The 24,802-nt window shown below is 41.2% G+C and overlaps 1 protein-coding gene across 4 annotated transcripts in view; it reads right to left on the reverse strand.

Annotated features, from left to right (window-relative positions):
• Positions 1 to 24,802, reverse strand: part of veph1 (ventricular zone expressed PH domain-containing 1) — a 285,636-nt gene that overhangs the window by 224,875 nt on the left and 35,959 nt on the right. For all 4 annotated transcript variants that reach the window (XM_060923054.1, XM_060923053.1, XM_060923052.1 and 1 more), the window contains exons 3-4: positions 23,090 to 23,305; positions 8,519 to 8,693 (exon numbers count right to left, since the gene is read on the reverse strand). In XM_060923054.1, the coding sequence (XP_060779037.1) occupies positions 8,519 to 8,693; positions 23,090 to 23,305 (391 nt within the window). The remainder of the gene's footprint in view (positions 1 to 8,518; positions 8,694 to 23,089; positions 23,306 to 24,802) is intronic.

Raw genomic sequence — 24,802 nt, forward strand, 5'->3', positions numbered from 1 at the left:
ACTGGTGACTCTAAATTGACCGTAGGTGTGAATGTGAGTGTGAATGGTTGTCTGTGTCTATGTGTCAGCCCTGTGATGACCTGGCGACTTGTCCAGGGTGTACCCCGCCTTTCGCCCATAGTCAGCTGGGATAGGCTCCAGCTTGCCTGCGACCCTGTAGAACAGGATAAAGCGGCTACAGATAATGAGATGAGATGAGACATTACACTGAAACCATAAAGCGTCTTTAAAGTCATCTGTACTTACCTGCCAGAAAGGTTACAGCTTTACAAATAGCTGACTCCTATTAGAGCACTGAAAATGGAGACTCTTTCCATAAATGTGAGATAAAATAATCTACCTACAGAAAACTTTTACATGTGTTCGTAATCAATTTATGTACAGAGTCAACTGTAAATGAACTGGAAAGAAAAACTCGTAAATGTGGGACTTGCAGGTGAATAACATGCTTTAAGATTAATGAGTCGAAAGATTACAGGGTTCATCATCATCATCTTCTCCTTTGCTCAGCACTGTTGCCAGGTCAAGGTCCATGTGGACCCTACTGAGCCATTCGTCATATTAATCGGAGCATAGTTTTATGCCGGATGCCCTTCCTGCCGCAACCCTCCCATTTCTAGGCTTGGGAAACAACCATTCACTCCTATAGACAATTAACCTAAACGCATGTATTTGGGGGAAATTGGAGCACCCGGATGAAACCCACGCAGACACGGGGAGAACATACAAACTCCACACGGAAAGGCCCCAGTCGACCCCTGGGCTCGAACCCAGAACCTTCTTGCTTTGAGGCAACAGTGCTAACCACTACACCACAATGCCGCTCAAAAGATTACAGGATTAAACTATATAATTCTATTATTGATTCAAGCTAGACGGCCTTTTGAATTCAAAAAATAAGTGAAATTTATTTCCTTCTGAAATTTGGTCTTTGTGATATATGTTTATTTCTGTAATATGTAAAAAAAATAAATATCAGGCCATTCTGTGGCTGGGAAGTTATTTAATTTGAAGGGATTAAAGCAAATAATGTGCATGAAATCGCTCGCTTCGTGCAGTCAAGCAGACAGAGGAAGTCCAGGTGCGTATGTGCAGGTTTACCTTCTTCTTCTTCTTTTGGGTTTTACGGCAGCTGGCATCCACAGTGTTGCATTATTGCCATCTACAGGTTTACCTTTGAGCGTGCACTGACAGTTCCATCATTCTGTCGCTAAACGAACAGCTGATCACACCGAGGTGCTCGCTGAGCGCCGATATTTATTACTTTGGTCCTGCGTTTCCTTTCCTTCGTATATAACATAACGTCTTTTCTTCTCGCTTTCTTTCCGTTACTGTAGTCGGTCTTTCACGTTTCACATTTCGCACACTCACGTCCTCCGTTTTCCTCTCCCGTTTCAAATTTGTATCCCACAGTGCCTTGCGTGAACGGGGAAAGCCCACCATGTGATGTCATGCATGATATAGTATCTTGTATTGGGTCATGGTGAAGCAGGAAAAAATAGCGGAGAATTTAGAGCCATGTGGAGATAAATTCATTAATTGTTCTATTTTAAAAAAAAACTAATAAAATTGGAAGTCTGTGATTCGAATTCAGTAGCTTTCAGTCCATTAAACAAAAATAATTGGGTGTCGGGGAAAATTCTTTTTATGACCTAACCTTGAAAAATAATAGACTGAAATATAGATATACAGCATTCAGTAAATATCTCAAAGTAAAATGAAGATCAGGTTTTTCGTATTCTAATAAACGATTGTATATACAAAAGAGACTCGATCCTTTCAGTCTGAAAACCCAGGCTAATGCTGACAAGCTCACTACATTCCTAAAAGGATGGAAGTCATAACGAGCGTGCCCTGAGGACCCGACCCTCGCTCTGGTACACCTGGGAGTTCTGCACTTTTAACAAACTCCAGACCTCCACCAGCTCTCTGACACTTCCTGCAGTATAACTTTACATGAAACCCCCACATTGACACTGACTCAGGCGCACTCGATGAAGTGATCGTAAAGAAAAGCAACACTCAAGCTCAGGCTGAAATGCATGCAGAACAGAACACAATTACTGCGCCAGCTAGGATAAATACTCAGTGTGATAGAAGCTTCGAAGAAGAAACAGTCATGGTTATCGCTTCACTTGTACCCAGCGTGAACTCAATTACCTCAGCCCATTCTAGCGCTGGGATTTGTTTAGGGGTCACTGCTTCCCTGTGTGGCTGAGTGACAACGGGTCTGGATGTCGTTAATAATGAGAGAAGGAGGAATGAAAAACAAGACACCCTCGACACTCAATACTCAATACTCATCACTCAGATGACTGGAATATGTCCAAAGCTCATCTCATTTGCTGTATGATCACGCAAAACAGATACAGAGATGACAAAAATCCTGTAAGTTCTTAATGGTGATGTATAGTCAAGAGCAAAGTTTGGACACCCTTAGAATGATTTATATTAACAGTAAAACAATAACAGGAGAAGCCATGGCCTAAAGGTTAGAGAAGCCGCTTTGGGACCAAAAGGTTGCTGGTTTGATTCCCTGGAATAGCTAAAGGCACCTAACCCCCAACTTCTCCCCAGGCTGCTCTGGGTATGTTGTATTTGCTCTGGATAAGAGCGTCTGCTAAATGTCTGTAATGTAACAACTACTTATTAACTGGGCGCCAGGTCTTTATGGGAAAATATCAGACCAAGGTCTTGACAGTATGATCCGAGGTCTGATATTTTCCCGTAAAGACAGAGCAAGCGAGGTTAATAATGAGTTTATCATCTGGCTTTTTTATTTCCAAGATTAAAATACATGGTCATTATAATGAGACGTGACATTGCTTTCAGTCACGTCATATTTGTAATGTAGTTGAGTCACGCATGCAGAATAAACAGCTAGCGGTTTCAAAACTGAAATTCGGTTAGCGGTTAGTGGTTTCTGAATGCTCTTCGTTGCTCATTTCCTGAATAACTCATTGACTCTTGTTTGTCTTTTGACCATTTTTGATTCTGTTTTGATTTCCAATTCATGTTTTTTGTTGTTTTGTTTTTGTTTGTTTTTGGCAACACTGAAAGCTGGTGCTTTGGAAAGAAAGTCTATAATCGCCCACGGGCATTATGGGACAATTCTGCCCACCAAGGAACCAATCAGAGAGCATGATTTTACAAGAAGTAGCTCGTGCCATATAATATCCATCTTCTGCTGCTTATCCGGGTCTGGGCCGCAAGGGTAGCAGCCTAAGCAGAGCAGCCAAGACTTCCCTCTCCCCGGCCACCTCCACCAGCTCTTCCGGGGGAATACCGAGGCATTCCCAGGCCAGCCGAGAGATGTAATCGCTCCAGCGTGTCCTGGGTCTGCCCTGGGGTCTCCTCCCGGTGGGGCATGCCCAGAGAACCTCCCCTGGGAGGCATCCAGGGGGCATCCTAACAAGGTGCCTGAACCACCTCAACTGACTCCTTTCAATGTGGAGGAGCAGAGGTTCTACTTTGAGTCTCTCCTGAATGACTGAGCTTCTCACCCTGTCTCTAAGGGAGAGCCCAGCCACCCTGTGGAGAAAACTCATTGCGACCACTTGTATCTGCGATATCATTCTTTCGGTCACTATCCATAGCTCGTGACCATAGGTGAGGGTGGGAACATAGAACGACAAGTAAATTGAGAGTTTTGCCTTTTGGCTCAGCTCTCGCTTCACCACAACAGACCAGTTTAGCGTCAGCATCACTGCTGATGCTGCCTGATCCGTCTGCCATATAATAATGTAATATAATCTAAAATAAGAAGACACTTGAACTTCCCTTTCGCGCCTTTCAGATTTTTCAAGTGTAGGTCATAAAAAGGACTTTCAAAGTCCCTCTCACACCAAAATCTGGTCTTTCCAGGCAGTCTCCTGTCCCAGTACTAACCAACTCCTTAAGGCATATGGGTGTGGCGCTGATCTCCGTTTCCATAGCCCTCAGCCTCTCTCCTATACAGCTAGGGTTACAGTGGGGAGTGGGTCCTCAGGTAACCACGAGAGTTTGACTCCCCATTCACATCTGTATTCCAGCATGCCTTGCCAGATGGTAGTAGGTACCATTTTTATGATGGTCTTTGGTACGACCCAACCACAAGTAAAACTCATGATCTCCCGGTTGAGAGGCAGACACGCTAACCACTAGGCCAACTCGCGGTCCACAAAGAATTTTCCCTGACACTCTATTTTTATTTAGTGGACTGAAAGCTACTGAATTTGAATCACAGACTTCCAATTAACAAATTTATCTCCACATGGCTCTAAATTCTCCGCTATTTTTTCCTGCTTCACCCAATTCAAGATACTACGTCATGCATCACGTGGTGGGCTTTCCCCCATTCAAGCAAGGCATTGTGGGATACAAATTTGAAACAGGAGAGAAAAACGAAGGACGTGAGTGTGCAAATGAAACGTGAAAGACCGACTACAGTAACGGAAAGAAAGCGAGAAGAAAAGACGTTATGTTACACACGAAGGAAAGGAAACGCAGGACCAAACTAATAAATATCGGCGCTCAGCGAGCACCTCGGTGTGATCAGCTGTTCGTTTAGCGACAGAATGATGGAAATGTCAGTGCACGCTCAAAGGGAAACCTCCACTCTCCATGTTGTGCTATCATAGGAAAATAATCATGGTGAGGAAGAGTTACTATTACTACCCTACTGAACTTGATTCATTCCGTATAAGAGCACATCCAGATGAGTTTTATCCCTTTTTCCAACTTTTTCTATGAAATAAGGAAATTTTTTGTCCGTTTAACATTTTAAAATGTTTGCAAGACAAGTTCTTGTTTCCTCACCAGACTCTTGTTTTTCTCTTGCTTCAATTTACTCCGACAAAAGAAGCTCCACTTTTCACATTAATGCGAAACCGTAAGACATCCTGCAGATGCCGGAAAACTTAAAAGTTACAGCTTTACCTCTGGCTGTTCCACTGGAGACTCCTTCCATAAATGCTAAACGAACATCTCGGCACCATATCAACAGTTAGTTTTTATTTATAAACTAATAAATGAGCTCTGCTTGTTTTGTGCTTGCTCGTGTATCACCTTTGTGTGTTCCACTCCCTGGAGAGAGAGAGTATTCATGCACATACTGTACTCTTCATACCGTGGGCACAGAGTGGGTAACTAAAACACAACCCCAGGCACAGTGTCACGTTGTTCATTGTCAGCCAAAGATACTCAGCGTTCATTTATAAGAGCTGTTGATCAGAGATCACCATGACGATTTCACAATTGCTCGTTATGTAAGCTGTTCTTGGCCGAATCGTTCACCAGCAAAGGCCAGCTTGGAGCACTTTTTTTATTTTGAAATGTTACACTTTGGTGTATCGATTGGAACAATCCAGAGAGCGGTATTCTGTCGACTTGATTCTGCTATGAATGCATGGCTGAGGGCCCTCTGTACCCCATTACGGCACAGCCGCTAATCGCTGGCTTAGCTTTCGAAATTTGTTAAACAAACAACTGCCTGGGGTCTGTGGGGGGTGGAAACAGGAAATCTCTGTGAAACAGGGAGGGCATTCTCTGTTATACGGTAATCTCCAACAGCCCTCATTAGACTGGTTTTGGCAGACCAGCTTTGTCCCTGGTATTACAACACAACAAGACATAAGTGTCCAACTCTCCTGCAACGAAACTGTCCATCACCATACACGCACTAAACGAAGGCCTCTAATGAGCTCTACAGTAAAGAGATTTTACCAGGGATCCTCCTGTGAGCACATGGGCAGGGGGTTAAGCACCTTTAATACGATACTCTGAGAAGTGCAGGGTCTTAAAGTCTCGGCAGAAGCAGCATGGGAGTTGAACGGAAAGCTAATAAATCACATTTTTTAGTCCAAACAAGGAAGATGTTTTGCTTCTGATGCTTTAAGAGGAAAATATGTTGAATTTAGTTACTATATTTACAAATCCTGACATCACAACACAAGACACTATACCTGAATTCTGATTCTGATTGGTCAGAGGGTGTGGACTGATGATAGAACTTATGTTCTACTGGTGCAGTTGTCTGTTGGATTATACCTCACATGACCCCACAACAAACACATTCCTTCACCCTGACCATGCTCTGTGAAAGGGGTTAAAGGTCGTTGGTTCATCTTAGGCGGACAGACACTGGGTGAATCATGTGAATGATTTTTATCTCCGCCATCTTTGTTGGAGGAGGTTATGTTTTCACCTCCGTTTGTTTGGGATTTCCCAACGTAACTCAAAAAGTAGTGAACCGATTTGGATGAAATTTGGAGGAAAGGTGAACCATGGGCCAAGCAACAATTGATTAGATTTTGATGCAAATCTGGATATGTATGTGGGTCATTTTGAATTCGGGGTCCATTTGACGTCTCCAAGATGATAAACCTTTTGTTATTTTCCATAAAAGACATCTTTATTGAATCAGTGTTGAACAATAATGCAAATTATGGCAAACTTTAACCAACAGCAATGCTTGATGTACATTTTAGGCCCAAGTTATCCATAAAATGTTAACTAAATGACTCCCACCCCTCCCCCACATTATTGGCTGTCTTTGACTCCTGATTCAACCATTCAACTCAAATAAATAGGAAGTGATTCAGTCTAACAATGTGGTTTTTGGACCTTATTCTATTAACTGTTATAAAATCAATTGCACAGAAAGTCCATTTTCTGCATGATGTGAAATTTCAATCATAAAAAAAAGATATTTTTTTATCCGTCCCAATGTTCTTGTCAACTCTGTTATAAAACCGCACAAAATCCACAAAGACTTTTAATAATACGCATAACACCTGCACCAAGTGATGTCACTTCCTCTGGTGGGAAACTTCAGAAAGGCGGTGAGGTGTGTTATGTTCTGTTTCTTTTCTCGTTAATTTGAACAAAATGTTGAGGATTTTACACCAACAGTAGCTTAATTATTCGTCAACTCTGTTATTGTGATATTGGAGTAAGTCTCACTCATTAAAAAACACAAAAAAACCAAAACAAAAATCCATAACATTCTTGTTTTTTTTTTTAAATACATGCCATGTGGTAGCATGTTTGAGGTTAGCATGTGGCGTTAAGACACAAAATGGTGTAAAAATGTTAACTCTGTTGCCATCAATTCTGTTAATGGATTGCCTAGTTCGACAACAACGGAGCTGACGATGGCTAACAGGGTCAACACTTGAAATGTACCCGCAATTATAGAATGGGCCATGTGGAGCCAAGATTTTCTTGTCTGTTCCCAACGTAACTCTAAAAGTAGTGAACGGATTTGGATTAAATTTGGTGGACAGCTTTAGTATTATCCTAGGATCAAGTGATTTGATTCTGATGTTAATACTATGTGGCTTGGCGGAGGTATGGACTCTAATGAGTGCCCTTCTAGTTAATGAGTTGTCTTTGCTCATTTTCCAGTATTTACCAGCACCACCATCCTTACTGCGTCATGGTATTAAATGTGACCTTTAAGAAATTGTGTTTATTTCAGGGCAGGGCACACCCACACACACACACACACACATGCACAGACTTAATATTGGGTTCATTTTTCTTTCCTTTGCTACAAAAAGAAGAAGAAGAAGAAGAAGAAGAAGAAGAAGGAGAAGAAGAAGAAGAAGAAGAAGAAGAAGAAGAAGAAGAAGAAGGTGAAATTCTCCCTCAATACAACTGACACACTACTGAGAAGATCATTATCTCACCAGAAGAACAATCTCTCCAGGCGTTCCTGTGTTTAAACAGCTGAGACTTGAGGCACTGGATCACACAAACTCTTCACTCTTCGCATAATCCACTACCACATACATCTCACTACAGGTCAATATGAACAAGAGATTCAGAGAAAAAAATTTTTTTTTCAGATCCCGTTGTATATCAGTCATGGTTTAAATTACCGTATTAATATTGCCGCACTATCCAAAACAAATAAAAAATCCACCAACTTTAATCTGCATCCAAATGGCTGCCACAAGCCTGAAAAGTTTCTCTTATGAGACCGAATCTACCCAGTGCACGCCTAGAAAAAGATTACACACCTGGCGGGAATTATTTAATGAAGACCTTTAGGTGAGGAAAGCTACCCTTTTTCACTCTGTAAAAGTTCAGTTAATATGTTGCACATAAAGTTTAAATGATATCATTACACTGATTACTCCAAGACCGCAGCGTCGCTAACAACAGCCAAGAAGATCAGTCAACTATATCGGTCTATAAAAAAATGCTTTACGCAAATGCAAATACGCAGTTGGATTCTGGTCTCTGATTGGTCGGAAGGTGTTGATTAGTTTTCCATAACATCAACTCTGACAAAAGTGCAGCTCCAAGTAACATGCTAATGCGCTCGTTGTAGTAAATAATCATTTGTATCATAACAGCTCACTTTGCTGAGAGGATCTTAAAGATATTAAATACGTATTCTGTGTATCATGATGCAAACCCAGCAAAAAGATGCATTCCGTTGTGTCTGTTATTTTCCCACAACCAACCAGGGTGTGCTGGTGGTCTGTAGGTGGCCTGATGTGACCCCTATGACCTTTGACCTGACCCCTACCTCCCAGCACGCTGCTGATGATGGCCTGGGTGTGCTGGACGAGGAGCTCGGCCTTGGCGATGGCAGCCAGGCTCAGGTAGCTGGACATGTTGCGGCTCAGCTCGCGATTCCCCTGCTGCAGGAAGCGTACAGCCACCGGGACGGCCAACGCCATCATCGGCGCTCGGTTATAGTTCTGGACACAGTGAACACACATATATAGCGAGAGTATGAGCGAGCACAGTGCAGAAGGAAATGCTGGGATTTTAAATCTTGGGAAATACCTTTAAAGGAAGCTTATGTTTACAACGAAAACACTGTTGTTATAATAATACAGTTATTATTCTGTTATTCATCTTCAGTACATACAGTAATAAGAGCTCATTTTCAGAGTTTAACAAGTTAACAAGCTTTAGACTCATTCAAATTTCCATCAATCGGTGTTAAAGTGCTGATGACACTTTTTTGACATCTTTGGCGATGTTTTATAACATAAAAAGTAATTCCCAATGATCCATATATTAATTCACGAAGGCGCCTATTTTACAAGTTATGATAAAAAACGCGGCTATTTGGACAAATTTGACGGGGCTGCAGCACCCAGGAGACGAAGGAGGAGGAGGAGCTATATGACGTCAGCGAAAGAACCTTCCTCCTAACTTACCAGTTTGTTGTTGATGCGGCAGGTGTTCAGTTTGTCATTATTAGTATTATTATTATACATTATATATATATATATATATATATATATATATATATATATATATATATATATATATATATATATATTAGTTATTATGCCTTCGCGTTGTGTTGCCGGCTTTTGCTCCAAAACCTACAAGGATGGGGTAAGTTTATTCAAGTTTCCCAGAGATCCCGAGCTGCATGCGAAGTGGGTGAAGCAAGTCAGGCGCACTCGTGACAAGTGGGAGCCCTCACCAACATCCGTCCTGTGCTCTGAACACTTCGAATTGGATTGTTTTGACACCCTTCCCAGCTTAAAGGAATCTCTTGGGTGTTCAGTTCAGCACAAACGTGTGTTACTACCATCAGCAGTGCCTACACAGTGTTGCCAGATTGGGAGGTTTCCCGCCCAGTTGAGCGGTTTCAAGTGCATTTTGGTGGGTTTTGAATATATTTTGGGCTGGAAAACGTCAGCAGTATCTGTTGCCAGATACTGCTGAAGTTTTCCAGCCCAAAATATATTCAAAACCCACCAAAATGCACTTGAAACCGCTCAACTGGGCGGGATTCCTCCCAATCTGGCAACACTGCCAGTATTCCGGAGGGGGTCTACTAGTAGCTATGCCGGATCCAAAGACAGTCCTCCTGTCAGAACATGTGTTGTGAAACGACATAAGATAAAGGTACGTAGAGCTATAGATTCTACATGATAATCATAAATGTAATCATAAAGTCGGCGTGATATCAGTCATGTATTTGCTTGTGAAAGCTTGCGGCTTTCATGTAACTGCCGCCTAGCAACGAGAGGCAAAGGGTAAAGAGGGTAGGCTATCGTAGATTCTATTCGGAAGAGATCAACACAATTCTAGACTCCCAGAAGAGGAAGAGCTAGCACTAGAGAGTTCACCGGCGTTTTCATGCGCCATTTCCATTGAGTAGAACCAGAGTAGAACAGCCAGTGAACCGCAGCGTGTTCTTCCGCTGACGTCACAATATGGCCGCGAGCCACGGACCCAGTTTTCTTGCGCTGTGCAATTAAAAGTTGGATATTTGCGTAACAACAGCTTCTTTTCACGTAATTATAACAGAAATCTAACATGTTTGCCATGTTGTATACAACCCCGATTCCAAAAAAGTTGGGACAAAGTACAAATTGTAAATAAAAACGGAATGCAATGATGTGGAAGTTTCAAAATTCCATATTTTATTCTGAATAGAACATAGATGACATATCAAATGTTTAAACTGAGAAAATGTATCATTTAAAAAGAAAAATTAGGTGATTTTAAATTTCATGACAACAACACATCTCAAAAAAGTTGGGACAAGGCCATGTTTCCCACTGTGAGACATCCCCTTTTCTCTTTACAACAGTCTGTAAACGTCTGGGGACTGAGGAGACAAGTTGCTCAAGTTTAGGGATAGGAATGTTAACCCATTCTTGTCTAATGTAGGATTCTAGTTGCTCAACTGTCTTAGGTCTTTTTTGTCGTATCTTCCGTTTTATGATGCGCCAAATGTTTTCTATGGGTGAAAGATCTGGACTGCAGGCTGGCCAGTTCAGTACCCGGACCCTTCTTCTACGCAGCCATGATGCTGTAATTGATGCAGTATGTGGTTTGGCATTGTCATGTTGGAAAATGCAAGGTCTTCCCTGAAAGAGACGTCGTCTGGATGGGAGCATATGTTGCTCTAGAACCTGGATATACCTTTCAGCATTGATGGTGTCTTTCCAGATGTGTAAGCTGCCCATGCCACACGCACTAATGCAACCCCATACCATCAGAGATGCAGGCTTCTGAACTGAGCGCTGATAACAACTTGGGTCGTCCTTCTCCTCTTTAGTGCAAATGACACGGCGTCCCTGATTTCCATAAAGAACTTCACATTTTGATTCGTCTGACCACAGAACAGTTTTCCACTTTGCCACAGTCCATTTTAAATGAGCCTTGGCCCAGAGAAGACATCTGCGCTTCTGGATCATGTTTAGATACGGCTTCTTCTTTGAACTATAGAGTTTTAGCTGGCAACGGCGGATGGCACGGTGAATTGTGTTCACAGATAATGTTCTCTGGAAATATTCCTGAGCCCATTTTGTGGTTTCCAATACAGAAGCATGCCTGTATGTGATGCAGTGCCGTCTAAGGGCCCAAAGATCGCGGGCACCCAGTATGGTTTTCCGACCTTGACCCTTACGCACAGAGATTCTTCCAGATTCTCTGAATCTTTTGATGATATTATGCACTGTAGATGATGATCCGTTCAAACTCTTTGCAATTTTACACTGTCGAACTCCTTTCTGATATTGCTCCACTATTTGTCGGCGCAGAATTAGGGGGATTGGTGATCCTCTTCCCATCTTTACTTCTGAGAGCCGCTGCCACTCCAAGATGCTCTTTTTATACCCAGTCATGTTAATGACCTATTGCCAATTGACCTAAAGAGTTGCAATTTGGTCCTCCAGCTGTTCCTTTTTTGTACCTTTAACTTTTCCAGCCTCTTATTGCCCCTGTCCCAACTTTTTTGAGATGTGTTGCTGTCATGAAATTTCAAATGAGCCAATATTTGGCATGAAATTTCAAAATGTCTCACTTTCAACATTTGATATGTTGTCTATGTTCTATTGTGAATACAATATCAGTTTTTGAGATTTGTAAATTATTGCATTCCATTTTTATTTACAATTTGTACTTTGTCCCAACTTTTTTGGAATCGGGGTTGTAGTTTATTTAAGAAATTGCATAGAGTCATGTTCGTGTCATCAGCCCTTTAAGGCCCGGTCTCACAATAACGATAACTATAACTATACCTATAATGATAACTATAAATAAATAAATTGGTCCCCTGCAGTTTATGTGGTTGGTGGTTGCACCAGAGCAATAACAATACCTATAGCCCAGGCCTGGGTTTATCCGTATCAGTGAGATTGCTTCTGGAGTGATTTTTTTCCGGGCCTGGACCTGATCCGATAAAACATCTGACCAATTAGCTAATTGTTTACATGTGATGTTGTCTGAGCACGTGCTATTTTTTCCCAGGCATCTTTGTACATCATTGTTGCATCATGAAGTCACGGAAAATAAAAAAATATAATACAAAGCACAGATCTTTTATTCATGGATATATGATTATTTTCTGTGAAATATTAATAGTAAATTAATAAAGTAAACATACGGTATCTTGCAAAAGTCTTTATCTCCCTTGGTGTTTGTCCTATTTTATTGCATTACAAGCTGGAATTAAAATGGATTTTTGAGGGTTAGCACCATTTGATTTACACAACACGCTTACAACGTTAAAGGTGAAAATTGTTTCTTTATTGCAGCACAAACAATAATTAAGATGAAAAAACAGAAATCGGGAGTGTGCATAAGTATTCAACCTCCCAGAGTCAATGCTTTGTAGAGCCACCTTTTGCTGCAATTACAACTGCAAGTCTCTTGGGGTATGTCTCTATTAGCTTAGCACATCTAGCCACTGGGATTTTTGCCCATTCCTCAAGGCAAAACTGCTCCAACTCCTTCAAGTTAGATGGGTTGCGTTGGTGTACAGCAATCTTCAAGTTATGCCACAGATTCTCAATTGGATTGAGGTCTGGGCTTTGACTAGGCCAATCCAAGACATTTCAATGTTTCCCTTTAAACCACTCCAGTGTAGCTTTAGCAGTATGTTTAGGGTCATTGTCCTGCTGAAACATGATTCTTCATCCCAGTCTCAAACTTCTGGCTGATTCAAACAGGTTTTCCTCCAGAATTGCCCTGTATTTCGTGCCATCCATCTTTCCTTCATTCCTGACCAGCTTTCCTGTCCCTGCAGATGAAAAATATCCCCACAGCATGATGCTGCCACCATCATGCTTCACTGTAGGAATGGTATTCTCACGGTGTTGGATTTGCACCACACAGGGCATTTCCCATGATGGCCAAAAAGATCAATTTTAGTCTCATTTAACCAGAGAGTCTTCTTCCATGTGTTTGGGGAGTCTGTCACATGCTGTTATGCAAACTCCAAATGTGTTTTCTTAAGCAATGACTTTTTCTGGCCACTCTTCCATAAAGCCCCGCCCACTCTGTGGAGTGTATGGCTTAAAGTGGTCCTATGGACAGATACTCCCATCTCCACTGTGGATCTTTGCAGCTCCTTCAGTGTCATCTTTGGTGTCTTTTTTGCATCTCTGATTAATGACCTCCTCGCCCAGTCTGTGAGTTTTGGTGGGCGGGGCCTTCTCTTGTCAGGTTTGTAATGGTGCCATATTCTTTCCATTTTGCTATAATCGATTTAATATCTGATTTAATATCTGTGGGATATTCAAAGTTTGGGAATTTTTTATAACCCGACCTTGATCTATACTTCTCCACAACATTGTCTCTGACCTGTTTGGAGGCTCCTTGATTTTCATGTTGCTTGCTTAGTCGTGTTGCAGAGTCAGGGTTTTTCTGGAACAGTTTGATTTATACAGACATCATGTGACAGATCATGCGACACTTTGATTCCACACAGGTGGATCTTAATCAACTAATTATGTGACTTATGAAGTGAATTGTTTGGACCAGCTCTTATTTAGGGGTTTCATATGAAAGGGAGTGAATACTTATGCACACTCCAGATTTCTGTTTTTTTTTTATCTTAATTATTGTTTGTGTCACAATAAAAAAAAAAAAATAATAATAATAATTTGCAAATTTAAAGTGGTAGGCATGTTGTGTAAATCAAATGGTGTTAATTCCCCCAAAATCCATTTTAATTCCAGCTTGTAATGCAACAAAATAGGACAAACACTAAGGGGGATGAATACTTTTGCAAGATGCTGTATAAATGCAGGTAAGATATTTTAATTATGAACTTCAGAAGTCCAAACATTTAATTATTTTTATTTTCCTAATGGTGGACTCATGAACATTAACATTAGCCAATGTGAGAGAGGCCTTCAGTTGCTTAGAAGTTACCCTGGGGTCCTTTGTGACCTCGCCGACTATTACACGCCTTGCTCTTGGAGTGCTCTTTGTTGGTCGACCACTCCTGGGGAGGGTAACAATGATCTTCAGTTCCCTCCATTTGTACACAATCTGTCTGACTGTGGTTTGGTGGAGTCCAAACTCCTTAGAGATGGTTTTGTAACCTTTTCCAGCCTGATGAGCATCAACAACGCTTTTTCTAAGGTCTTCAGAAATCTCTTTTGTTCATGCCATGATACACTTCCACAAACATGTGTTGTGAAGATCAGACTTTGATAGATCCCTGTTCTTTAAATAAAACAGGGTGCCCACTCACACCTGATTGTCATCCCATTGATTGAAAACACCTGACTCTAATTTTACCGTCAAATTAACTACTAATCCTAGAAGTTTGCATACTTTTGCCACTCACAGATATGTAATATTGGCTCATTTTCCTCAATAAATAAATGACCAAGTATAATATTTTTGTCTCATTTGTTTAACTGGGTTCTCTTTATCTACTTTTAGGACTTGTGTGAAAATCTGATGATCTTTTAAGTCATATTTATGCAGAAATATAGAAAATTCTAAAGGGTTCACAAACTTTCAAGCACCACTGTTGTAGTTATAGGTATAGTCATAGTTGTAGTTATAGGTATAGTTGTAGTTTTAGTCATAGGTATAGTTATAGTTGTCGTTATTGGTTTTGTTATAGTTGTAGTTATAGATATAGTTATAGTTGTAGTTATCTCATCTCATTATCTCTAGCCGCTTTATCCTTCTACAGGGTCGCAGGCAAGCTGGAGCCTATCCCAGCTGACTACGGGCGAAAGGCGGGGTACACCCTGGACAAGTCGCCAGGTCATCACAGGGCTGACACATAGACACAGACAACCATTCACACTCACATTCACACCTACGGTCAATTTAGAGTCACCAGTTAACCTAACCTGCATGTCTTTGGACTGTGGGGGAAACCGGAGCACCCAGAGGAAACCCACGCGGACACGGGGAGAACATGCAAACTCCACACAGAAAGGCCCTCGCCGGCCCCGGGGCTCGAACCCAGGACCTTCTTGCTGTGAGGCGACAGCGCTAACCACTACACCACCGTGCCGCCTAGTTGTAGTTATAGTTGTAGTTATAGGTATACTTATAGTTGTAGTTATCAGTATAGTTGTAGTTATAGATATAGTTATAGGTATATTTATGTTATAGTTATAGGTATAGTTATAGTTGTAGCTATAGTTATAATTATAGGTATAGTTATAGGTGTAGTTATAGGTGTAGTCGTAGTTGTAGTTTTCAGTATAGTTATAGGTATAGTTATAGTTGTAGTTATAGGTATAGTTATGTTATAGTTATAGTTATAGGTATAGTTATAGTTGTAGCTATAGTTATAGTTATAGGTATAGTTATAGGTGTAGTTATAGGTGTAGTCGTAGTTGTAGTTATAGGTATAGTTATAGGTGTAGTCATACTGTAGGTATAGTTATAGTTGTAGTTATAAGTATAGTTATAGTTGTAGTTATAGGTATAGTTATAGCTATTGTTGTAGTCATAGTTGTAGTTATAGGTATAGTTATAGTTATTGTTGTAGTCATAGTTGTAGTTATAGGTATAGTTATAGGTGTAGTCATAGTTGTAGTTATCGGTATAGTTATAGGTGTCGTCATATAGGTGTAGTCATAGTTGTAGTTACAGGTAAATTTATAGTTGTAGTTATAGGTATAGTTATATGTATAGTTATAGGTGTAGTTATAGTTGTAATTATAGGTATAGTTGTAGGTATCATTGTAGGTATAGTTGTAGTTATAGATATAGTTATAATTATCGGTGTTGTGGGACTGGGCTATTAGATGATACATCCTGTTCTGTAATTTGCATATTGAAACATGATTGGCTCTTCCATTTTATGATGTAATAACACTTGCTTGTCACTATTAGTATATTGTATACTACACTGTATATTCTGTACTATCTTTTTCAATACTAACTCCCTGAACAGTGTCGTATTTCCATTGCTCTAACAAACCCCAATCAACTGTGTCATCGGATTAGTGAGCTGATCTCAAGTGAAAGAACAAATCGCGTTATATTTGACCAAACGAAGACTCTGTTCTCCTCAACTATTCAAAGATGGCATATTTTTTTTCCTCGCAGCGAGGTTATTCAACGCACAAGGACACCGGTTTCCTTGAATCCGGACAACTTGTCCTCACAGCCCCAAGATCTCAGCTGAAGTCTGGCATGACAGGAATGATCTTCCTGTCCACATCAGGTCTTCTTCTACTCTGAGTGAAATGACCAAATTAAATCCAAAAAGCTGAAGGCCATCAGTATGGTTTTTTTTATGTGAAATTCTCTGGCGCCCCCACGAGGACACACTGAGAATTTCTACACTACTTCGCTGCACTAACAGCATGACTAAAGCAGTGAGATTTATTTTTGTTTTATGTATTTTACATAACACGTATAATATGTTTTATTGTTTGACGCATAAAAAAGTTTTTATTCAGGATCATAAATCATTTGATTTCACATTACTTTAATTCAGAAAATACTTTATCTAAGGCTGGGGATTTTTTTCCATCATATTTCTTCACATTAACATTTGATTAATTTTTAGTATTTGCACTGATTTTACTTTTACTTTTTACATGATTTTAATATTATTGCTTACTTACTGTATATTCCATTTTTAGACACTATATAGATTATACATTTATAATTTTATTTTCCCCCTTCACTGCTAATAGTTTTTTATTATTATTATTATTATTATTATTATTATTATTATTATTATTATTTACTAGATTCAACTGCAATTTTTACCATTTGATTTTACAATATCTCTAACACTGACAAGTGCAAAATATTTTTATCATGACACAAAGGTTAATTAAACAAGTATTGCATAAGTATTTGCCCCCTGTGTCAACCCTTTGCAATGTTTGTCTATGAATACAGCTAGGACGTGAGTCAGTTTTTGTTGAACCAGGAACAAATTTTGGGGTTTCACACCAACAGGAGTGAATACTTATGAAAATCACTGATGCAATCGGATCTTTTATGCTTAGAATGAATTCTAGATAATTTTGCACACTGTACTGATTTTTCTCCCACTTCAATATCAAAGGAGATATTTTAAGCATGCATGGTAGATGGGGTGGGGGGCAAATACTTATGCAAAGCAATGTATTTCTCTCTTGCAGCTAGGTCTCAGGAATCCAAAGGGAAATTTTCAAAGAGACAACTGTGTGCAAAATGTATAAATGCTATGATAAAAATGGTCACTTTAATATCTGGCTTCTGCTCAGATCAAAGACTTCTTCGACAAATCGCTGGAAATATTCATATGCCTGACCGAACTGCTGCAGCGTGACTCTCTAATGAATCCTGACCTCTGCCATTACCCAGAATGCACCTCTTGTCATTATTAAAGTCAAATAAGGAGCAGGAGAAAAGGACGAGGGGCTGAGAACACTGCACACACCTGTATGTAGGAACACACGGAGGGAGGAGAAGGAGTGAAAGGACATGTATGTTTGGTTTAAATCATGTGTTGTGTAAGTTCTGTTTTAGTGAGCTAGCAGGTGTGCGTGTGTGTGTGTGTGATGGTTAGAACAAGATATACATACTTCTGGATGTTTTTGACACTGTCTGAAAAAGTAGTAGGTATCTACAAATATCTGAGACTGTAGTAAGGATAAAAAAAGACCATTAAGTGAAAGTTTGGCAGGTAAACAAAGCAGGTAACTACAACCCCGATTCCAAAAAAGTTGGGACAAAGTACAAATTGTAAATAAAAACGGAATGCAATGATGTGGAAGTTTCAAAATTCCATATTTTATTCAGAATAGAACATAGATGACATATCAAATGTTTAAACTGAGAAAATGTATCATTTAAAGAGAAAAATGAGGTGATTTTAAATTTCATGACAACAACACATCTCAAAAAAGTTGGGACAAGGCCATGTTTCCCACTGTGAGACATCCCCTTTTCTCTTTACAACAGTCTGTAAACGTCTGGGGACTGAGGAGACAAGTTGCTCAAGTTTAGGGATAGGAACGTTAACCCATTCTTGTCTAATGTAGGATTCTAGTTGCTCAAATGTCTTAGGTCTTTTTTGTCGTATCTTCCGTTTTATGATGCGCCAAATGTTTTCTATGGGTGAAAGATCTGGACTGCAGGCTGGCCAGTTCAGTACCCAGACCCTTCTTCTACACAGCCATGATGCTGTAATTGATGCAGTATGTGGTTTGGCATTGTCATGTTGGAAAATGCAAGGTCTTCCCTGAAAGAGACGTCGTCTGGATGGGAGCATATGTTGCTCTAGAACCTGGATATACCTTTCAGCATTGATGGTGTCTTTCCAGATGTGTAAGCTGCCCATGCCACACGCACTAATGCAACCCCATACCATCAGAGATGCAGGCTTCTGAACTGAGCGCTGATAACAACTTGGGTCGTCCTTCTCCTCTTTAGTCCGAATGACACGGCGTCCCTGATTTCCATAAAGAACTTCAAATTTTGATTCGTCTGACCACAGAACAGTTTTCCACTTTGCCACAGTCCATTTTAAATGAGCCTTGGCCCAGAGAAGACGTCTGCGCTTCTGGATCATGTTTAGATACGGCTTCTTCTTTGAACTATAGAGTTTTAGCTGGCAACGGCGGATGGCACGGTGAATTGTGTTCACAGATAATGTTCTCTGGAAATATTCCTGAGCCCATTTTGTGATTTCCAATACAGAAGCATGCCTGTATGTGATGCAGTGCCGTCTAAGGGCCCGAAGATCACGGGCACCCAATATGGTTTTCCGGCCTTGACCCTTATGCACAGGGATTCTTCCAGATTCTCTGAATCTTTTGATGATATTATGCACTGTAGATGATGATATGTTCAAACTCTTTGCAATTTTACACTGTCGAACTCCTTTCTGATATTGCTCCACTATTTGTCGGCGCAGAATTAGGGGGATTGGTGATCCTCTTCCCATCTTTACTTTTGAGAGCCGCTGCCACTCCAAGATGCTCTTTTTATAGCCAGTCATCTGTGGTTGGTAGAAGAGAGCAACTGGACTTGCTTGAAAAGTCTTGAAGACGTTTCGCCTCTCGTCCGAAAGGCATCATCAGTTCTGTCTGTCTAATAGGGAGTATCAAGTATTTATCCTCTCATGGATCATAATAGAATCCAAATCAGAATGCTGATGGCTGCATTGAAGGTGGCTGATAGATGTCATAGACACCCACCTCTGTTCAGTGATGGTCGTTCCAGGCTGACAAAATTGAACGATCCTCTCTGGCTAAGATGTCTGCCAGTTTTCTGGAAGTCCTCTCATACTCCCGCACTAGTCGAAGGGAACTCATCCCAAAGTGTGTAGAAACATATCTGTGAAGATACTCAGTCGTCCAGGTACATAGTAATCTGTGGTTGGTAGAAGAGAGCAACTGGACTTGCTTGAAAAGTCTTGAAGACGTTTCGCCTCTCGTCCGAAAGGCATCCTCAGTTCTGTCTGTCTAATAGGGAGTATCAAGTATTTATCCTCTCATGGATCATAATAGAATCCAAATCAGAATGCTGATGGCTGCACTGAAGGTGGCTGATAGATGTCATAGACACCCACCTCTGTTCAGTGATGGTCGTTCCAGGCTGACAAAATTGAACGATCCTCTCTGGCTAAGATGGAACGACCATCACTGAACAGAGGTGGGTGTCTATGACATCTATCAGCCACCTTCAATGCAGCCATCAGCATTCTGATTTGGATTCTATGATGATCCATGAGAGGATAAATACTTGATACTCTCTATTAGACAGACAGAACTGATGATGCCTTTCGGACGAGAGGCGAAACGTCTTCAAGACTTTTCAAGCAAGTCCAGTTGCTCTCTTCTACCAACCACAGATTACTATGTACCTGGACGACTGAGTATCTTCACAGATATAGCCAGTCATGTTAATGACCTATTGCCAATTGACCTAATGAGTTGCAATTTGGTCCTCCAGCTGTTCCTTTTTTGTACCTTTAACTTTTCCAGCCTCTTATTGCCCCTGTCCCAACTTTTTTGAGATGTGTTGCTGTCATGAAATTTCAAATGAGCCAATATTTGGCATGAAATTTCAAAATGTCTCACTTTCGACATTTGATATGTTGTCTATGTTCTATTGTGAATACAATATCAGTTTTTGAGATTTGTAAATTATTGCATTCCGTTTTTATTTACAATTTGGGCTTTGTCCCAACTTTTTTGGAATCGGGGTTGTACAAAAAAAAAAAAAATCCAGTCTTAAATGTATTAAATGTATGACTTTTATATTTAAAAGTGTGAAAAGTTAAATATATTTCGTCATACAAGTCACATTTACAAATACACAGCAATTCAGCTCGATTCATACGAAAAAGTTACAACGGTTAAGGGTGTGGTTAGGGGCGGGGTTAGTCTTTGAGCGATCGATTATATTATAACTTCTTCAAATCATCCAAAATTTCTTCTACTATTTAAAGTAACCTTAAGATATCTGTATATTCATGAATAAAATTTAATTACACAGAAAAATGATTGATATTGATTAAAATATAAAATAAGAAGGCCGTCAGTGATGCCGTAGCTCACTCGGGCCCCGTCTAGTCCAGAAGGAATGACCCAAAGTGGGCCACCTTATGGGCGCAATAAATGTTGCAAGCTATATATACTATATACAAGCTGTATATAGAAGCAATATCCACCCTAGGAATACCGACCTATTTACCAGAAAGAATCCAAAACGGCGAGGAAAAAGCAATTTCTGTTGAACTGTTTAAGGTATTAAGGCTTAATTAGTCCATAACTTCATTAATAATTGTAATTAAGCAAACCTGGGTAGAATTTCTATGCACCCTAGGTAGCCCTACCTTCATGCCAGAAAGAATCAAAATCGGTGAAGAATTGAAGGAGAAGCCTTTATTTGTCACATGCACACTTCAAGCACAGTGAAATTCATCCTCTGCATTTAACCCATCTGAAGCAGTGAACACACACACACACACACACACACAGCAGTGGGCAGCCACACCAGAGCGCCCGGGGAGCAGTCAGGGGTTCAGTACCTTGCTCAAGGCCGCCCCACGTCAACCTAACTGCATGTCTTTGGACTGTGGGGGAAACCAGAGCACCTGGAGGAAACCCACGCAGACACGGGGAGAACATGCAAACTCCACACAGAAAGACCCTCGCCGGCCACGGGGTTCGAACCCGGAACCTTCTTGCTGTGAGGCGACCGTGCTAACCACTACACCACCATGCCGCCCAAGAAGCAATTTGTATGGAAACTGCTTGTTAGGGATTGATTAATTACTCCATATCTTCATTATTAATTGCAATTATGCACATTTGGGCAGAAGCCGCATATACAGTATGCACCCCAGGCAGACTTACCTTCCTGCCAAAAAAAAAAAAAAATCAGTGAAGAATTGAGAGAGAAGAAGCGATTTTTGTGAAATGTGGACGACACCGGACGGATGACGGACAACACATGATGGCATAAACTCATCACCTGTCAGCTGGATGAGCTAACAAGAACTGTGGGTTGTTGTTTTTTTTATTTCATGAAAGTCTAATGAATAGGGGTGGCACGGTGGTGTAGTGGTTAGCGCTGTCGCCTCACAGCAAGAAGGTCCGGGTTCGAGCCCCGTGGCCGGCGAGGGCCTTTCTGTGTGGAGTTTGCATGTTCTCCCCGTGTCCGCGTGGGTTTCCTCCGGGTGCTCCGGTTTCCCCCACAGTCCAAAGACATGCAGGTTAGGTTAACTGGTGACTCTAAATTGACTGTAGGTGTGAATGTGAGTGTGAATGGTTGTCTGTGTCTATGTGTCAGCCCTGTGATGACCTAGCGACTTGTCCAGGGTGTACCCCGCCTTTCGCCCGTAGTCAGCTGGGATAGGCTCCAGCTTGCCTGCAACCCTGTAGAACCCTGTAGATTATTATTATTTCAGTGTCTAGACTGTGCACGTTGGACTGTTGAGTTAAAATGTCTCTGGCGCCCTCTAATGGCTGGTTTCAGTACTTCATTCGAACCCACAAGCCAAATTATCCACTCGTCTTCGATAGCCATGTTATTCCTGTCTGAGTCGTGATGCATGCAAAGTCTATCCATGGAACACTGTGAGTGAGTCAGGAACACACCCCGGATGGGACAACAGTCCATCACCCAACACTAGGGGCAATTCGGAATAGCCAATCCACCATGTTTTTTTTTTTTTTACATATGCAAGTGTGAGTGCTGTTTACTAATAAGCATCTCCTCCATTTTCTAGCCAGTCAAAAAGACCACAACCTGGTGTATTTGGATTCTCTTGGTTCAAAAGAGCAACTCTTATGAATTTAGAGGTCAAAGTTCATCGAGGTGAAGTGAACATCTCATCTCATCTCATTATCTCTAGCCGCTTTATCCTGTTCTACAGGGTCGCAGGCAAGCTGGAGCCTATCCCAGCTGACTATGGGCAAAAGGCGGGGTACACCCTGGACAAGTCGCCAGGTCATCACAGGGCTGACACAGAGACACAGACAACCATTCACACTCACACCTACGGTCAATTTAGAGTCACCAGTTAACCTAACCTGCATGTCTTTGAACTGTGGGGGAAACCGGAGCACCCGGAGGAAACCCACGCGGACACGGGGAGAACATGCAAACTCCGCACAGAAAGGCCCTCGCCGGCCCCGGGGCTCGAACCCAGGACCTTCTTGCTGTGAGGTGATAGCGCTAACCACTACACCACCGTGCAGCCGTGAAGTCAACATGATAGCAAAAAAGTGTCCGCTACTAGAAGTATTGTACTGTAAATACACGACTTTCACATCCTGCATCCTTTCCCCTTCAGTGAATTTGCTGCTTTCCTGCCAAGTGTTTTAACTGACAAAGCAGACATCTTTTTTTTCTGTATTGTAAACACCAGAAATACTGGCACCCCTGCTTGTGTGCTGACCTGCAGGATGCAGCTGGTGATGTCCGAGGCGATCTTGGCGTGCGGCGTGTCCTCGTCTTTGCCTTGCGGCTGCAGGTTGTGCTCCAGACACGACTCCCACAGAGCCACGAGCGCGGAGCCATGCCGCTCCATCGAGCTCGTCTCCCGGATCGCTGTTGTAATGCGAGTGATGCAGATCTCCACCACCGCCTGGTCATTGTCATTCGTCATGTAATCCTGCGACCAGCCAGTTAGCATCGAGAGAAAATGCAATGGAATCAATATAAATGTTTCTATATACACCAGAGCTTTCATACAGTCATATGATGACATAACCAAATCCAACTTTACGGTAGCACATTCATAAAGGCTTTCATAATTGAGCAATAGGATTTTGAGTTATTTAACTTGTACGGTGTTCTGGTCTGCGGGACCCGTTTCCCTTTTTTATCAAAGGAACAATGATACGATTAATTATTTTTTCAAACTCAGACTCATTGGCCTTGGTTCATTTTCTGTGAAGAACAGAGATCAGAACACATTTTCGATGACCACACACTGTACACCCCCCCGACACATTTATATTACATACAGGATGTTCGGGTCCACTGGACCCGGGGCTAATAAAAGTGTGTACCTTCACTCTGTCCTCCTCCTGTCTGGGCCTGCTGTTAGTGTGTGTGGGTGAGTTTTGTGTTTCTGCTCCTGCCGTTCAAGCACCGACACCTGTCTGCTCTCACATTCCTACACATTTTACCCTCCGTCTTGCGAGAACCAAGACAGAAGTTCCCATAAATTGGGGGCGGGACACAATAAATATAGCTTTTCCAATGTGGCTTCTTATCACAACTGATGAAGACGGCCAAAAGAGTCTCTGCTCAGATGGACTTGCAAATGATTTTGGAAGAGAGAGAAGCTTTTGATGATGATGATGTAGAGGAAGACGTTTCAGAACGTGAGGATCAGATTTCTGAAAATTCAGAGTCTGAGAGTGACTTTGAAGAAGAGGATGAGACGGAGCATCAGCCGGTCCCGAAACGAAGACGAGCATGGGGATGATGTGTTGTATAGTCTGACGATGGTTACTGTATGTGTTCAGCTTGTGTTGTGTAAACTGAACTGAATGGGTTAAATTTCTAATGAAATTCAAAGAAATAAAAATCAGTTGTTATGAGAAACCTTGCTTCATTTGTAAATGTGAAGATAAATGACTTTTTTCCACTCATATCTTGACTGTAATTGATTTTATTTTTGTAAAATTACACTACCCTTCAAAAGTTTGGGGTCACTTTGAAATGTCCTTATTTTTGAAAGAAAAGCACTGTTCTTTTCAATGAAGATCACTTTAAACTAATCAGAAATCCACTCTATACATTGCTAATGTGGTAAATGACTATTCTAGCTGCAAATGTCTGGTTTTTGGTGCAATATCTCCATAGGTGTATAGAGGCCCATTTCCAGCAACTCTCACTCCAGTGTTCTAATGGTACAATGTGTTTGCTCATTGCCTCAGAAGGCTAATGGATGATTAGAAAACCCTTGTACAATCATGTTAGCACAGCTGAAAACAGTTGAGCTCTTTAGAGAAGCTATAAAACTGACCTTCCTTTGAGCAGATTGAGTTTCTGGAGCATCACATTTGTGGGGTCGATTAAATGCTCAAAATGGCCAGAAAAATGTCTTGACTATATTTTCTATTCATTTTACAACTTATGGTGGGAAATAAAAGTGTGA

Source organism: Neoarius graeffei, chromosome 6 (assembly GCF_027579695.1).
Source record: "Neoarius graeffei isolate fNeoGra1 chromosome 6, fNeoGra1.pri, whole genome shotgun sequence".
NCBI lineage: Eukaryota > Metazoa > Chordata > Actinopteri > Siluriformes > Ariidae > Neoarius > Neoarius graeffei.